General features: G+C 38.3%; 1 protein-coding gene across 1 annotated transcript in view; it reads right to left on the reverse strand.

Annotated features, from left to right (window-relative positions):
• FAM135A (family with sequence similarity 135 member A) overlaps window positions 1-19,024 on the reverse strand; it is a 152,449-nt gene that overhangs the window by 10,011 nt on the left and 123,414 nt on the right. The window contains exons 17-22 of the mRNA XM_052651592.1: window positions 16,529-18,887; window positions 13,496-13,662; window positions 11,045-11,136; window positions 10,464-10,561; window positions 7,412-7,563; window positions 5,485-5,595 (exon numbers count right to left, since the gene is read on the reverse strand). Of these exons, the coding sequence (XP_052507552.1) occupies window positions 5,485-5,595; window positions 7,412-7,563; window positions 10,464-10,561; window positions 11,045-11,136; window positions 13,496-13,662; window positions 16,529-18,887 (2,979 nt within the window). The remainder of the gene's footprint in view (window positions 1-5,484; window positions 5,596-7,411; window positions 7,564-10,463; window positions 10,562-11,044; window positions 11,137-13,495; window positions 13,663-16,528; window positions 18,888-19,024) is intronic.

A 19,024-nucleotide genomic window follows, 5' to 3' on the forward strand; every position in this document is an offset into this window, starting at 1 on the left:
TTAAAAATACCTGAGAATGGCATACTGGCTAAGTAAATCAGTTAAGTACATGCTGCTCTATGTTTTCCTGTTTTATTAATATTTACTTAAAGTTTCTGACGTGAACCCATCTATTTCTATCTTGTGAATAAATAATTATATGTACATATACAGGTGTAGAGGTTTCCTAGGAATTGACCACTCATATTTCATCGAGATGATCAAAAAAAAAGGGGGGGGGGAATATAGCTCGGAGAGACTTGCTCCAACTCCTAGGACAATATTATAAGTTAAAATCAATTAATGGATATTTGTTGATATTTAAAACTAAAATTAGAAAAACCTTCTCAAACTCTTGAAAGCACACATTCCTGGCTTAGCATGCCTGCTCCGGCCATGTGGGCTGCTACTGGGTGGTGTGCAGCGGCAGGTGCTAGGCCACTTCTCGTGTCTGTGTCTCAGCTACAAAGGGGGCAACGGGGCTCCTACATCACAAAGTTAAACACATTCACAGGTATGACATGCTAGTACTTTAATTAGGCATTTGAATAATTTTATAGCTAGCAATATTGACAGTTCTGCTAAAAAAACTCCCCAAACAATTTATCAATCCATAATACTATTTTAGTTCAGGCACCTCTTAATGTAGAGGTGTTTTTACTAATTAATATTTACTGAGTTTTGTATTATTCAGAATGCTGATTATTTTACATGAATTATCTTGTTTAACCTTTAACAGTCTTGTGAGAACGACAGTATTATTCCCACTGTACCACTGGAAAAACTGAGTGTTATTTAGATTAAGTAAACTTGTCAGTGTTTCTGCTAAAATCAGAATCTACGTGTGCTTTCAAAGTTTGGCTCCTAAACAGTGCTGGTACAACCAGAGGGGAGATGAAAGTCCTGCCACACATTATAAGGCAAATAATAAATCAGTAACTTGTAAGCAAAATTATAACTAATTCTTATAAAAGAATTCAAGTGCAAAAGATCTATTCAGATCTACAAATAATTATGAAGTAATGTAAATATCTTTTCAGAGGGGAATGCTATAGGTTACAGAATGTTTACAGTAAAATTTTACAGTTATACTCTCTCTTGTGTTTTTCTAATGTTGCTATTATTGTTCTTGTTTTCACTAAGTTGTGTCCAACTCTTTTGCGACCCCATGGACCGAGGCCATCAGGCTCTTCTATCTATGGGATTTCTCAGGCAAAAACACTAGAGTGGGTTGCCATTTTCTTCTTGAGGGGATCTTTCCAACACAGGGATTGTACTTGCATCTCCTGCACTGTAGCCAGATTTTTTACTGCTGAGCCACAGGGGAAGCCCTGCTGTTATTACTATAGCTAATTACATGTTACTTTGTAAAATGCAGTATAAATACACAGACCCCAGGGAACATTTACTTTCAGTTTTGCCTTTCATATATTTCCTATCTTGTTCCATCACTTCACGACAAATAGAAGGGGAAAAAGCAGAAGCAGTGACAGACTATTTTCTTGGGCTCAAAAATCACTGTGGATGGTGACTGCACCCATGAAATTAAAAGACTCTTGCTCCTTGGAAGGAAAACTATGACAAACCTAGACAGTGTATTAAAAAGCAGAGACATCCCTTTTCCAACAAAGGTCCATACAGTTAAAGCTATGGTTTTTCCAGTAGTCATGTACTGATGTGAGAGCTGGACCATAAAGAAGGCTGAGTGACAAAGAATTGATACTTTCGAACTGCGGTGCTGGAGAAAACTCTTGACAGTCCCTTGGACAGCAAGGAGATCAAACCAGTCAATCAACTCTGAATATTCACTAGAAGGACTGATGCTGAAGCTAAAGTTCCAATACTTTGGCCACCTGAGCCAACTCATTGGAAAAGACTCTGATGCTAGGAAAGATCGAAGGTCAAAGGAGAAGTGGGCAGGAGAGGATGAGACGGGTAGAGAGAACAACTGTCTCAATGGACATGAATTTGAGCAAACACCTCAGGAGACAGTGGAGGACAGAGGAGCCTGGCATGCTGCAGTCCATGGGGTCACAAAGAGTCAGACACGGCTTAGTGACTGAACAACAAACCTTGTCAGCAGCAGTAGGACAAACTCCATAGCTACACACAACGGTTCTAGTCAGTCTAAGTTTTTCCACATGAGAACTATGTGATCTTGTAAGAATATCTTGTGATTTTGTGAATCAAGCATATATTTCTGTATACTGTGAATAACTCATTACTTTGTACCCTTAGAAACAAAATCATAAAACTTCACCGAAAAAAGAATCTTTCACGGATTCTAATAACCAATAACACATGAAATAACCATTTCCAATTATCTTCCTCATATTCATAACAGTATTTAAGGCAGAATCCTGAAAAGGATAAAATAAGACTCAAATGAAGTGGGCTGTATTCAATGACTGAATCTGCCTGGTGTTCATATCAGATGTTTCAAGAGCAGGAAGAGGACATGGTGATCGGGATGAAGATGAAAAATAGATTTAAAAGGCTAGGGCTTAAGTTTACTAGTTTAACTTACTTAAGAAACATGGGTTTGATTTTCAGCTTACCATACAATATTTGACCTGCTTTTGGATACTGAACATAACATTGAAAAGATCACTGATTTAATGGCTTTGTAGCCAACACCCTACTGGGAAGAACTATGCTAAGTGGTTCTTGAGGGTACTGTAAGTAGTATTGAGGGCACATGTAGGGGGGTGGGTGGGAAACGGTTGTCATGACAGATCCTACTCAGGGAAAAAAGGCCAAGAGACATAAAGATGACTGACATGAGATAAGCTGTAACGAGTATAATGAAAGCGGTACATATGTAACGTTAGAGCAGCTCACAGATGACACTCACAACTCGGGATGTGGTACACACAAAGAAGTAGGATCCACCACAGATGACACTGAGATGTTTCACACCAAGTCATCCAGAGGACAAGTACCATTTAGAAAAGGTTGAAAGAAGAGGAAGCAGCAGAAGAAAACAATTCAATTTCAGACACGTTTAGTTTGAAATGTAAGCACAGACATCTATCAGGTAAATGAGAACTGGAATGAGGGCTGTCCAGAGACAGAAGACTCAGGATATGAAGGTATATACTGGGCACTAGTATACTGGGTACTAGTTGTGCGTGATTCTCTGCGACCCCACAGACTTCAGGCCACCAAGCTCCTTTGTCCATGGAATTCTCAAAGCAAGAATACTGGAATGGGTTGCCATTCCCTTCTCCAGGGGATTTTCCTAATCCAGGGATTGAACCTGGGTCTCCTGCATTGCTGACCGATTCTTCACCATGTGAGCCACCAGGGAAGGAACATTAAATCAGACAAGGCATCAAGGAAAGCTCTGGATATGTGATGGTGTGGAGTATAATTTCAGAGAATGAAGACGATTAGTTCTGCAAAGATGTACAGTCACAGGGAGGAATGGTGCTAGAAAAAGCAGGGAACGTGGGAAGCACAAATATGTATGACGTGACTACAGCAAAGGAAGAGTGTGTTCAAAGAAGACAGGGTATTATAGCGACAGAACGAAAAACTGGTTGAAATTTCAGGGTAGAGTGTAGCCACGTGTGGTTTCACAGTGGAGTGAAATGGAACGTTACTAGAATTGAGAAAGGCTCTTTAATGCTTGATAAACCATTTAAAGAGCTGCTTGTGGAATTACCAAATTGATGCCAGGATTAAGCATATTAAGATCCCGAAAATATCTTTTCCTAAAGCATAACTGTGCAGTAAATATTTGTCAATGAACTCCTATCAAAGTTCTCAATGACCATGCAAGGAGGGACCAGGCAGGAGGTCATCATAACTTAAGAAGGCAGCGGAGCCTGGGTGGGATAAGCCTCACAGGAAGCAGTTTCAGGTGACGGTGGAGGAATAACTGCTGTGCTGGGATGGAGAGCAAGAGGACGCGCTCCCCGTCCAGGTGGGCCTCAGTAACAAGAAATCAGAAGTCCAGCTGCTTCTACAACAAAGGTGGTACAGTGTGGCCTGTGTGATCTGGACTGCTGCCTTTTTACTTTTTTCATAAACAAAATCTGTTTGAAATGTAGCCACACTCATCAGCTCATGTGTTGGCTATAGCTGTTTTTGTGCTACAACGCTATGCTGAGTCGTTGCAACTGAGACCCCACGGACTACAAGCCAAAATGTGTACTGTCCAGCCTTTCAGCAAAAAAGTGGACCACTCCTCTGCTCGGTCACCAGGGGGAGCAGGGAGCTGGGGACTGTGCGCTGGGGACCTTTCTGCAGGAAGCAGAGATCACGGTCTGTGCAGAAGACACAGATGAACGCAGTCTGTTCTCCACAAATGGAGATCTCAAAGGACACAGTGGAAAGAGCGTGCCGGGAACACACGAGTACGAGGATAAGCCAGGGAGAGACGAAAGGTCAGAGGTGAGGTCACTTAGAGAGAGTGAGACTGGATGGGGAGAGACCGGCTGGGGACTTTTGGGAGTAAAAGTTTAGAATATTCATGCAAGATAGGGAACATATTTCATAACTAGTTAATGCCCCCTGATAGCTCAGTTGGTAAAGAATCTGCCTGCAATGCAGGAGACCCTGGTTTGATTCCTGGGTTAGGAAGATCCACTGAAGAAGGGACCACTCCAGTATTCTTGGGCTTCCCTTATGGCTCAGCTGGTAAAGAATCCACTTGCAATGTGGGAGACCTGAGTTCAATCCCTGGGTTGGGAAGATCCCCTGGAGAAGGAAAAAGGCTACCCACTCCAGTATTCTGGCCTGGAAAATTCCAAGGACTATATAGTCCATGGGATCACAAAGAGTTGATACAACTGAGCGACTTTCACTTTCTTTCACTTAATGAGAGATGACTAACCAGATTCATCCAGTGGCCAGAATTTGTAGAAGGAATAACTACTAATAGTTTGAAAGTGAAAATGTTAGTTGCGTACTCGTGTCTGACTCTTTGTGACCCCATAGACTGTAGCCTCTATCCATGGAATACTCCAGGCAAGAATACTGGAATGAGTTGCCATTCCCTTCTCCAGGGGATCTACCTGACTCAGGGATCAAACCCAGGTCTCATGCATTGCAGGCAGATTCTTTACCATCTGAGCCACTGGGGAAGACCCGAGAATACTGGAGTGGGTAGCCATCAGTTTCTCACATTTTCCAGAAATACTTATAATAATAAAGTAAAAAAATATGTGGCAGTTTAAAACAAGGGCTGAAGATTGGGGTTGGGGGCACCTAGAAGCACATGAACCTAGTTCAAAAACTAACTCATGGTATGAATTATAAATGCTAAAATTTTTAGGATAATCTCAGACTAGCTGTGCAATGCACAAGAAATAAATACAATCATATAAAAAATTAAATCATGCTATCAATTGTTTGCTTTTGTGAGTTGATTTCATTAAGAAATTACAACCAATTGATAGTTTTTTAATCACCAGAAACACATGTTAACTTATTTGCTAAAGGTTTATTTTAAAACAGGTTTTCAAGTGCATATTTTTAAAACTGTTACTATATACTTACCTGCTTTATTACTAAGCTTGTATAAGAAAGTTTGGCGAGGGTCTGAATGATCACGACATGTCAATTGTAAAAGAGAACCTGATTTTTTCCATTTCTGCATAAACCACAGACCTAGAAAGTTATTAATGGTATGAGATATTTGAGAGTTATAAACTGGAAAATATAGTACCATATAACAAGGTTAATTTTAATATACATATTTCACTTTAAAATGATATTCCTCGAATTAGCATTTAGTTGGTGAATAAAAAATGTATTTGCAAAATATTTCCATTTTCTAATAATAAACAAACACAAACACACTGAGGTTAACAATGGTTGACAGAAGGTTTTAATGGTTGACAGAAGGCTTGCTATTTCTATCTCATTTACTAATGAAACAGATAATGGTCTCTGTAGAACAAATTTGGGGATATTACACCTTTAGATATACTCATTCAAATTAAGATGAAGTGAAGGGGGATAAAACTTCAAACACAGTCATAGCGCCACATGCCTGAGCACCGAGTCTTTACAGCAACCACAGCTCAGTCCTGGGATCAGCAATTAGATGATGTTTTCTAATAACACAGATTATAATTAAATTTTCATATTTAATTGTATTTCTTTATATTATCAGTTTCCTGTGTTTATTTTAAAACATTTATGTATTTATTTATTTTTGGCTGTGCTGGGTCTTCGTTGCTGTGAACGGGCTCTCTATTGTTGTGGCTGGTGAGGGGTACTTTTCGTTGAGGCATGCAGGCACTACAGCATGGGCTCAGTAGCTGTGGCACATGGGTTTAGTTGCTCTGTGGCATGTGGGATCTTCCTGGACCAGGGATCGAACAGGTGTGCCCTGCATTGGCAGGCAGACTCTTAACCACCAGACCATCACAGAAGTCCAATTTCCTGTATTTAAGTGCATCTTCCCCGTAAGTAAAACCTCAATCACCCTGGAGCTGGTTTTTAAGACTAGAGACTATTCATTTGTACTTTTGTTGATTCTAACATTACTGAGGTGAACAAGGAAAAGAGGAAAAAACCTTTTAATTGATTAAAGCTGCTAACTACAATCCTATCTGGGGAAAAGTTTAGTGAGGGAATAAATTTAAAGGAAATAAATTTAAAGTACTGCATATTATTCATGCTGGATTCTACTTTATATTATTTATATGTTTCATTTTTTTTTCTCTTGCCCTCTTTTGAAACTGTAAAAATCTAGAACAAGCCAGATTTTGAAAACCACCCTTCAAAATGAGATTCAAATGAAAATGTTGTCGTTTATCTGTCAATGAAAGAAGTAGAGGAGAAAATAGAAATAAGAGTCTCAAGGCTTGAGGAAAGAAAGTCAGGATGAAACCTAATATATTCTCTCAATGAGAATCAATTGACTATACTAGAAAAGCCATTTAAAAATTCTAAGGGAAAAACAAAGCCAAATAAGCGTAAATCAAGTACAAGATCTTTTTAATGAGAATATTTATTCTAATTAAAATTGAGGTCTTAATTTTTATTTTAAAAAGTTTAGAATTTATTTTCTCATAATATTCCTTTACTGTTATCAAGTCAAAATCAGAGTTAACATTCTATATAAAATATTTTATAACTTTATAATGTTAATTATAGATATTTGTTATCTGTTCAACTAACAGAATAACAGAATAATCTGTTTATAATACTAACATTTACTGAAAATAAATGCGTAATGAAAACAAGAGAAAAAAGTGCTCCTATGGCTTGACAAATATCTCAATAGAATGTCATTTTTTGAAATGAGTTTTATCAGCTTATTTCTTATGCATGATAAAATAGAAAAATAGCTGCATCTTTTATGAAATTCTAAGTATGTGACAAATTGGCTCTAAAATAAACAACAGAAAATATTAAATTTGGATTTAAATCTCCCCAGGCCATATTTTTTATACTGAACAATAAAAGTTGTTACCTGTATTAACAAGAGCACTGCTATTGTAGAGTGTACCAAGGTGAGGTCCAGAAAGTGAAAGAAAGGTATGAAGCCTGCTGAGGTAATATTTAAACCGTGGTCTTGTAAGCACTGAACGGATTATTAAATTGCCCAACGAATGTCCAATAAAGCTATAAGAGAAAAAAAATGACATTTCTCCCATAGTATTAGTTTTAAAAACAAAAGTCAAAGCTGCTATCACTATACAAAGATGTGAAATACTAAGAATATAAAATTTTCTAATACGTTTTAAAAATATGATTTGATATTCTGAAATGATGTAACTACATTTTATAGGAAAAAAATGTGAGAATGTAGCAGAAAATTCCTATGATTATATAATTTACATATTTAATCTACGGAAAAAAGATATTACTTACCAGAAAATTTTTACTCCTAGTTTGCAACTGCTTAGAAATATATTTAAAAAGTAATAATACATTGACTACATGATAAATTTTCCTTTTTAAGTATACACAGCAATTACAATAAACTGGAAAATTCTGAAAGAGATGGGAATACCAGACCACCTGACCTGCCTCTTGAGAAACCTATGTGCAGGTCAGGAAGCAACAGTTAGAACTGGACATGAACAACAGACTGGTTCCAAATAGGAAAAGGAGTATGTCAAGGCTGTATACTGTCACCCTGCTTATTTAACTTAAATGCAGAGTACATCATGAGAAACGCTGGGCTGGAGGAAGCACAAGCTGGAATCAAGATTGCCAGGAGAAATATCAATAACCTCAGATATGCAGATGACACCACCCTTATGGCAGAAAGTGAAGAACTAAAGAGCCTCTTGATGAAAATGAAAGAGGAGAGTGAAAAAGTTGGCTTAAAGCTCAACATTCAGAACACTAAGATCATGGCATCCGGTCCCATCACTTCATGGGAAATAGATGGGGAACCAGTGGAAACAGTGTCAGACTTTATTTTTGGGGGGGCTCCAAAATCACTGCAGATGGTGGCTGCAGCCATGAAATTAAAAGACGCTTACTCCTTGGAAGGAAAGTTATGACCAACCTAGACAGCATATTAAAAAGCAGAGACGTTACTTTGTCAACAAAGGTCCGTCTAGTCAAGGCTATGGTTTTTCCAGTGGTCATGTATGGATTTGAGAGTTGGACTATAAAGAAAGCTGAGTGCAGAAGAATTGATGCTTTTTAACTGTGATGTTAGAGAAGACTCTTGAGAGTCCCTTGGACTGCAAGAAGATCCCACCAGTCCATTCTAAAGGAGAGCAGTCCTGGGTGTTCATTGGAAGGACTGATGCTGAAGCTGAAACTCCAATACTTTGGCCACCTGATGCAAAGAGCTGACTCATTTGAAAAGACCCTGATGCTGGAAAAGATTGAGGGTAGGAGAAGGGGACGACAGAGGATAAGATGGTTGGATGGCATCACTGACTCAATGGACATGAGTTTTGGTGGACTCCGGGAGTTGGTGATGGACAGGGAGGCCTGGCGTGCTGCAATTCATGGGGTCGCAAAGAGTCGGACACGACTGAGCGAATGAACTGAACTAAAGTCATGATTTAAAACAAAATAATGAAATCGTATCAGTGAGGATGATTTAGGAGACTTTACATCTCCATTTCTCTTATTTTTGGTCCACACTCCACATTGGGGGAGTTCTTTGACTGAATGCATTTCAAGACACATGAAATATACATGCATTTTCCTACTTACGTATAAGATTATACCAAAATTATAACTAATACAGAGGATTTCATCTTTACTAAGGAATAGCTTAAATCAAAACAGCCTTTTCTGCTTCCCATTATTTTACAATAGACAGTACATGAATCCCTGGGGACAATTAACAGTGAAAGAAGAGAGCCTGAGAGCTGTCTCAGCAACGGGTTGTAGACAACGACTAGGGAGGAGTTGACAAATTTCCTGAAGCTGGGAAGGCAAGTCTGATATCAAATGGTTGTCAATCAGCTAGATCAAGCTTCTGGATTTTATGGCTCACTATAACTGACAATCTAATCTAAAAGAGGCATACTCTTATGGATGAATTAAAAAAACTGAAACAACAGACTTACTTTCGCATCATAAAATAACAAATTAATAAAAGGAATACAAGATGACTACAGAAAATTTAGCAAACAAATGAAAATCCATAAATGACAAAATTAGAAAAAAATCTCTTCTCCCCCACCCCCAGCAACATACTCACAATTCCCACCATATTCTAACAGAAACATTTTTTTAAAACGACTTCAGATAAAAGCCTGCTTCTCTCTGCTCTTTGTCCCTACTCTATATTAACTGCAAATGGACTGAACAAAGGCCTATAGTATAAAGAGCTAGCCTCCTCCTCTCACCTACCTGGGATATGACAAACATCAGCTTATTCTACTCTTTTGAGTCAAGAAGATTACTTTTAGTATTTTCTTTATTTCTTACTGGAATAGAAGAAACAATCACTTTTCTCTCTCTCATTTCTACTTACAACATGTGATTAAAGAATGAGACATACTGGTTTCATCATCATCTGTTGCTTGGGTACTCTCAAAGTATAGTCATGACACTGAAAATATTCTTACAGTTTCATTTCTTTACATATATCTCCCTACAACTTTTCTTTTTGGGAGCAGTTTTATTGAGATATAATTCATACACTGTACAATTCACCCACTGAAAGTGTACAATTCAATGGTTTTTAGTGTATTTACAGAGTAGTGCAGCATCACTATAAAAAATTTTAGAACATTCCACTACCTTTAAAGGAAACCCTACATTCTTTACTTATCATCGGCCCCCATCTCCTTCTCCCTCAGTCCTAAGTAATCACTAATCTACTTCTCTCTCTATAATGCTGCCAATTCTGACCAATTCACATAAACAGAACTATACAATATGTAGTTATTTCCCTAAAATCTTTTAATTTTTTTCTCTTTATATTAATTTGAATTGCTGTCTACTGTATTTTAGAATAGGACAAAAAATTTCCAGACTGTCTGTGTAATTTTTCTATAATTCATAAAGACATAAAAGTAAGTTACGTAAATTAGAAAAGTTACCTTATTTTTGAGACTGTTAGACTATATATCTGAATATATTGTATTATCTCATCCAGAAGGCGATCAGTCATGCTATCAAAATCAGCAAAAGTATCATTCTAAACAAAAGCAAAACATACACATTATATACACAGGAAAAACTGAATATAAACATTACCTTTAATTTGGGTACTGAAAATATGTTAAACACCAGTTTTTTTTAGAGAAGTTAGTGAATATAATATTCATTATACTAAAATGAACAAGCAGTGAATTTCCAGGAAAAAAGGCTCAGTTTTCTCATTAATACTTTGTTTAGACTGTTTAGCCCACTAATGGAACTGAACATAAGGTTATTTTAAATGGTTTAATTAATGAATTATTTGCATAGAAATATGGAATACTAGAAATTTTGCATATGTAAAGAGCTCAAAAACTGAGTTATAAATCATTTCAAATTCCTTAAGATATGCATGAATGTTAAATTTTATAGAAATCAGAAAAATTATTTCTACTACTACAGACATTTTGCAGTAAGCAATATTTAGGTAGAAACTAGTAGAAACATGTATGCTTTCACTGAAAACACAGCCATACTGTACCTGATTTCTTTCAGACATAAGAAAATCAATTCTTTCCCCAGGCAGCCCAAGTTCAATGTAAGTTTTTACTAATCGGAGATCTGCACTGTTACCTAGAAAATGAAGAAAACGAAAATTCTGTCTAAAGGACAAGATAAAGCAAAAGGTGCAGCACACATCCTCACAGGTTGCTAACCATTCTGAGGATAAGGGGAGGGCCTAAGTCAGCTGTGAAGAGACAAGGCCCTGTGCACCAGAACCCACTGTGTTCACGTCACGGCTGATCACCATCAGCAGACAATGTCCGCCAACAGCCTGTGTCTTCAGAGGTCTGGATGTATGATGCTATCAACCCCTCATGCCCACTCCGGCTCCCCCTGTGTCTGGCCCAATGTCAGCACATGCTGTGCTGACCACTGGCAATGGCAGCTGTGAGTGGCCAACTGACCAACTCGTCACCATCACTCTCCGCATGAGCATTTAACCAAACTTGAGTGCATTTTCGATTTAATCTGTTGACTTTTTCTTTGGCAGTACAAGGTCAGACAAACAGAAATAAAAATCCATTTAAACAATCTAAAGTAGTTTAATTACTAACTTAAAAGATAGATATAAATATAAAATATTTATAATAGCTATCATACATAAATATAAATAATTAGTATATACATATATAATACATAAATATAAATAATTAGTACCTTTAAAAATTAGTTTAGTGGCTTTTCAGTTAATTCTTTTGGCTTACTCAGGAATATACACATATTATCAATTGCTGAATTTTTACTTTATCCCTCTTTTTAGCTATGTCATGAACAGACAGAATTAACTGTTTTATTTCTGATTTTTAAAAGAAATGTCTCTAGCATCACACTACTAGGTATATGTTTCCCATGAGCTGTTAAGTATATATGCTTAATTACATTAATGAATTAGACTAGTGCTATTTAAGGTTTAAAGTTTGATGCTTACTTGTCATAACTGGAAATGAATATTGAATTTTATATTACTTGATTTACTAACATAGTATATTTTATTAACAAATTTCTTTATATTTACCTATCTTTGCATTCTGGGAATTAAATTCTATTTGCTGTAGCTGCTTTAATATATTGATTCATTTGCTGGAGGGTTTTGGGAGACATTTAATCAATTAACGAACTCATTTTTCTACAATGTTACTAAAGTCTTATTAAGTATATTTATGTTAGATTACTCCACTTTTTTTTGGAGTGTCAGTGTTACATCTTTTTCAGATTTAATAACAAGGTTAGGTTAACTTCAAGGAATAAAATAGGCTCCATTCCATCTTTTTTCTTATTATTCTGGACCAATTTCTATAACATGGGATAGTGTTTCTTGGAAATTTCAAAGAGGACTATATCAGAGATTCTATTAAGCCAAGAAACTTTTCTTGGAGGATAATTCTTTGCAAATTTTATCAGGGGAAGGAAAGAGGTTAGTATTTGAGGCATTTTATTTCTTGGGTTGCAGTTTTTTTTTTTTATTAAAAATATCCAATTTAATGAGAATTTACTAGTTTAGACCTGTGGTGGCTCAGACAGTAAAGAATCTGCCTGCAGTGAGGGAGACTGGAGTTGGATCCCTGTGTTGGGAAGATCCCCTGGAGAAGGAAATGGCAACCCACTCCAGTATTCTGGCCTGGAAAATCCCATGGACAGAGGAGCCTGGCAGGAGTCTACGGAGTCTGTGGAGTCGCAAAGGATCGGACACAACTGGGAGACTTCATTGTAGCATTTTTATAATCCATAAAATCTTTTGTTACTTTGCTATTACAGAATCACATTATAACACAGCCCACTCCAGTATTCTTGCCTGGAAAATCCCATGGACATAGGAGCCTGGCAGGCTACAGTCCATGGGGTCGCAAAGAGTCGGATACGACTGAGTGACTTCACTTGACTTGACTCTGCTAGTCTAGAGATATCTGGTATCTTCTAACGCAGTTCCTAACCAAGAAAAATAGGCTGCTGAATAACCAAAATAGCTGTCTTAAAATTAGAGCAAGTAAAAACGGGTATTAAGAATTTAAATTATACCCTAATTAATCAGTGAATCTTTTATTCTTAGGTATTGATTTTTCTTATCCATAAAGTTTAAAGCACCAAGTTAGACATTAGCAGAAAGACAACCAAAGGGAGATAAAATGATTGCCATGAGTGACAGCTAATGCAAATAACAGTAAGAGAGCAGACAGAAAAACCCCAAGTTAATATAAGCAAAATGTCGGCATGTGGATATCAATTCCAAGGAAAATTTGCTTTAAAAAAATCTAATATTATACTCAGCAAAATTAAACATACCTCTGCTTTAGAATGTATTTAAGATAATAATTAATATCAGCAATTTAGAAATCTTTCTTCAGGTCAATGATTAAACAGAACCAAACGAGATCTACTAGGAAAAGAAGATATTGAGTTGGTACGGGTTATATCCACAGATGTTACACACCGTCTAGGCCGTGCACACAGACAATGAGATGCACTCCATTTTCACAATGGTCCTCCTCCTCCTCCTCCACGCAAAAATAAGGGACTGAAGATGCCAGCAGAGGAACATCGCTGTACATGAACCCGGGGAGTTTAAGTTGCTTCAATTCATCTTTTGCCTGAAGGAAGCTAGAGCAAAATGTTATAAAAGATATTCTTTACTAAGAATTACATTCAGTTTTTAGAACCAAAAAGATAATCTGCTGAATTCAGAGAACTACAGAAAAGGAAACCCAGAAATACTTGATTTTAAAATACTGAAATATGTGGGATCACCTAAATGATTTAGAAATTACACAGTGATTTTCTTTACTAGGGCTTCCCTGGTGGCTCAGCTCATAAAGAATCTGCCTGCAATGCAGGAGACCTGGGTTCAACCCCTGTTTTTTAGTACATACTCTGATCAAATACAATGAGTAATTACACCCTGACATCACTTAAAAATATTCTTTTAAATTTGAAATCCACTAGAAAATATTAGGAATGGAGTTATGCTTTTTACAGAACTTTATATTGTATGCATAGAAAAGCTGGGAGAAGTACCACAAAGAGTAACAGTCTGATGCTGATCCTGTGACCAAATCTTACCCTCCTTGCTCCCTTTTGTGCTATCTGTGCTTAGTCACTCAGTCATGTCCGACTCTTTGCGACCCTACGGACTATAGCCTGCCAGACTCCTCTGTCCATGAGGACTCTCCAGGCAAGAACAGTGGAGTGGGTTGCCATGCCCTCCTCCAGGGGAACTTCCCGACCCAAGTTTTGAACCAGGGCCTCCTGCATTGCAGGCAAATTCTTTACCAGCTGAGCTACCTGGGAAGTCCCTTGCTCCTTTTTAATCTTACATAAATGGGAAAAAAGGCACTATTCTACACAGTGTATTGGTGAGAACGGCAGGTATTATATTTAGTAGATTAAGTTATTTGTATTTTTCTCTAAAAATATCAGTAAAAAGGAATAGAACTAAGGGGGGATGTGATTAAATAAAATCGGCACAAACATATCTATTCAACTTGGGGATTGAGAACATGAAAAATTATGAACTATTTTAATATTATATCATTTGGGCTGATGAAAGTAAAACTCAAGTAAGCTGCTGAACACTAAACTGAGGGGGACACACTGGGTGAAGAATACTGCTTTCATGTTTGATTCAGAAAAAGACTGAGCTGCCAGGAGGTGGAACAACCTTTAACTTCCTAGCACATCTGTCCTTGTTTAGTCACTTTGTGTCCAGTTCTTTGTAAACCCATGGACTACAGCCTGCCAGGCTCCTCTGTCCATGAGATTTCTCAGGGAATACTGGAGTGGTTTGCCATTTCCTTCTCCAGGGGATCTTCTGGACCTGAGGATTGAACCTGTGTCTCCTGCATTGGTAAGTGGATTCTTCACTGCTGAGCTACCAGGGAAGCCCCCTCCTAGCACATTATAATTCAGTAGGCTCTTCTCACCTGGTTCAAAATTGGGAATGACGTATGCCAAGGCTATATATTGTCACCCTGCTTATTTAGCTTCTATGCCAAGTACAACATGCAAAATGCCGGGCTGGATGAAGGACAAGCTGGAATTAAGATTGCTGGGAAAATATCCATATCCTCAGATATGCCGATGACATCACCCTTACAGCATAAAGTGAAGAGGAACTAAAAAGCCTCTTGATGAAGGCAAAAGAGAGTGAAAAAACTGGCTTAAAACTCAACATTCAAAAAACTAAGATCATGGCATCCAGTCCCATCACTTCAAGGCAAACAGATGGGGAAACAATGAAAACAGTGACAGACTTTATTTTCTTGGGCTCCAAAATCACTGCAGATGGTGACTGCAGCCATGAAATTAAAAGATGCTTGCTCCTTGGAAGAAAAACTATGACAAATCTAGACAGCAATATTAAGAAGCAAAGACATCACTTTGCCGACTAAGGTCTGTAAAGTCATATATGGCTGTGAGAATTGGACCATAAAGAAGGCTGAGCACTGAAGAATTGATGCTTTCCAACTGTAGTGCTGGAAAAGATTCTTGAGAGTCCCTTCCAAGAGGTGAAATCAATCAATCCTAAAGGAAATCAACCCTGAATATTCCTTGGAGGACTAATGTTGAAGCTGAAGCTCTGATATTGAGGCCACCTGATGCAAAGAGCCAACTCACTGGAAAACAATCTGAAGCTGGGAAAGACTGAAGGCGGGAGAAGGGGACGACAGAGGACAAGATGGTTGGATGGCATCACCAACTCAATGGACATGAGTTTGAGCAAACTCTGGAAGATCACGAAGGACAGGGAAATCTGGCGTGGTGTAGTCTGTGGGGTCACAAAGAGTTGGACATGGCTGAGCGACTGAATAACAATAAATTCTCATCTTAGTGGGTTCACTAGCTGTAGGCGCCATGGATCTCGCTTATGTGCACATATCAGAATAATCTGGGAACTTAAAAAACTACAGTAGACAAACCTAGACATTTTACTCTAGGGATTACAATTCCACTTGGAGTAAGGTAGTAGACAACTGTGCCATACTAGTAAATCTATGCCATCTTCAAATTGTTCTGGATTTTTTTTTAACTGGACCATTAAATCTCAATTCTGGAACCACTGACTTAGCTGAGGCAATCTGAGTCTGGTAGGCTGATGAAGTTTCTAGTAATTATCTAATATTGTCCTTAATTGCTAGATGTCCTTATAAAACCTAACTTCTGTCTGGGAGTAAATGGGGGAGAAATGATGAGGAAAAAAGGGTTTTAAGCTCAACCATTCCACACTTTCACCATACAACTACCGACGAAGGCTCAGGGATGTGTAGCCTATAGAACAGGACAATCATACAGGAACCTACAGGTCTGTCTCAGGCAGCATACTGAGTTCACGTCTCCATTTTGGACAGCTAATCAAAGAAATACTTTCTGTATTACAGAAGTCAGAGAACGTGAAATATGCATGTTTCCAGAGAAAGATATACACATGTTCCCTCTCTGGCAGCACGTGCCGTCGCGCTCCACTACTTACGCTTGTATCTGAGGCTTTGGCGAGTTTTCGTACCAGGACAGCGATGAGGTGCAACTGTGGGAGGCGCTGCTCGGCTGCTTGGTAACAGCGTCACACTTACTCTTAGAAGAGTACTTAACGCCACAAGGGGACTCTCGTGGTGCAGATGGGAAGGACAGACAGCCAGAAGTACAGACAGTAGGCACGGTGATGCCATCCCTCAGATAGTCGCCGGCCAGTCTTTCAGACTTGGCAAGTCTTTCTTCTCCCAGGTCAGCTCCGTCTGCACAGTGAGCATCTCCTGCAGCCTCCAGAGTGGAGTAATCTGCCTCTTCATAATACCCGTTTTGAACCATTTGTTGATCCTGCTCTTCCTCTTCTTCATCTTTACCCTGATCCCGCTGAGGACTACTCATTTCTTTTCCGGAAGTTTCTTTCTGAGGGCTAACTGAATGGCTGTAGCTAATAGCGCACATGTCAGAAACATCCGTACTGCTTTGATAGCCAAAATAATTTTCCACAAGCCCTTGCTTTACCATATCAGGACTGGCTGAAAAAGCATCACCTGTACTCAGGTAAGTTTCATCTTTAACTGCAGGGGCTTCTGAACACATTTGTTTGGGATTTAATGCATCACTGTTTTTTCTTTTCACAGTTCTATCTCCACTGCTATCTGCCCTGGTGGAAACGGAACCTGAAATGACACAAGGGGTGCCTGAACAAGCCAGTTCTGAGCTTAATGGAACTGTGGTTCCTACAGAGTCACTGGATTTATCAGGACTCTGGGAGTCTTTACACACAGTGTCCAAGTTAGGTTTGGAGCTGCAACTATTTTTCACATCACTGGAAGTATCTTCATCTGAAAAAGCAAATTGTAAAGGGTCTTTAGTGCTTGAATTTAAGGAATGTATTTCTATAGTTTCACTGTCCGAATGCCCTGAAAATATGACACTCTGCTGCTGCAAAATAATACTTGACTTTTTCCTATCGTCACATTTTGGCACATCAGTTGTTCCTAGATTTAACACAGTTTTGCTATCACTTGGGTGACATTCAGATACAGCAGATTTCTTAGGATTTTCATCAGGTGACAGCTCGTCATCAGAAGGCAGAGAATTTATGGAGGTTAAGGACGACTGGATCTCACTGAAAGCACTTGTACTCTCAGTACAGTGACTGCCTAGTGAAAACTTTACATTACAGTCAGGCTTCATCAAAAGCTGAGGAAATAACCTCTCACTGATGTAAAGACCCTGCCCTGGTACAGTTTCAAAGACTATGTCAGGGTTTGGATGCGCTGCAACAGAACTTGGTTCACTTTCCACACCTGAGTCTGAGAACCGAGATGAGGCACACGTGGCACTAATGTCTGGTAACTTAATGGCATCTCCACTCACTACAAGGTGGTATTCTCTTGTAGAAGTAGGTTGATTATTTCTTAACTTAGCTAACGATTCTCCAACAGAACGACACTTAGCTTCCTGCAAAGCTTCCTTTTCAAGTGTTATTTCCATAGGTTTAGATTTACTGTTAGAGTCTAAGGACTCAAAGTTGGGCAGTTGTAAATTATCCACAAATATTTCATCTTGTTGAAGCTCTGTCCAAGGTCCTATTTTAATAGTTACTTTCTCTCCACTGAAACAGTCTTTATTACATGGCTTAACTTCAATTGTCCTAACTCCTGAAGTGGGGGCAGACTGACGATCATGGCAATTGTCTGATGAGGTTCTGGATGCCACACTGTGTTCCACTTGTGCAATTTCACTATCATCCTGGGAGATACCAAGTTTACCTGAAATGGACAAATTTGCACAAACATTTAGGCTGCCAGAGTTCAAAGGATCAAACAGGTCTGGCTGCATATTTTCAATATCTGGAGACTTTTGTTCAGTTCTTTCTGTATTAGCTGGCAAATAGCTAGCTTCCTTTTGACTTGTCTGTCTGATGTAGGTCTTTGGATCAAAATTATATCCATATATTGTGGGGTCCAGACCTTCCTTCTGACTATGTGTAGGGTTGCCTTCAAAGCTTTTAAAGAGATCATTTGATGCTGTATTTTTCAAGCATTTGTAGCCTACCAAAACCACCAAATCCTTAGAGTTCTGTTTTATTAATTTTTTTGTGTTTTCAGGTTTCATTGTTTTCATGAGCTTAGTAACCTTAACCTTGGATTTATTTGATTCTTCATTCTTTCCTTTTAGAGATTTTGTTAGCTGCTTTTCACCTTCTGTAGACCAAAAACTGGAGGTCCCAGCAGGTCTGACTTTCAACTCTGGGCTGGAAAGTCCAGCTAGAGCGCTTTCTTCAGTCTCACATTTATCCATTCTACTGGACTCTGATCTCTGAAGACTCTGAATTCCCATCCAGGGTGCATCTAAGTCTTTTATCCAAAGAAAAAGAAATTCAGATTTAAGACAAGGTGTAAGAACTTATATGATTAAGACTACTTTTTCTGACTATAACTTTCTAATATCCTCAAAAATAAATAAAACTGGAGGTGGAAAAAAGTCCCACATT

This window comes from Budorcas taxicolor, chromosome 14 (genome assembly GCF_023091745.1).
Source record: "Budorcas taxicolor isolate Tak-1 chromosome 14, Takin1.1, whole genome shotgun sequence".
In the NCBI taxonomy this organism is placed as follows: Eukaryota; Metazoa; Chordata; class Mammalia; order Artiodactyla; family Bovidae; genus Budorcas; species Budorcas taxicolor.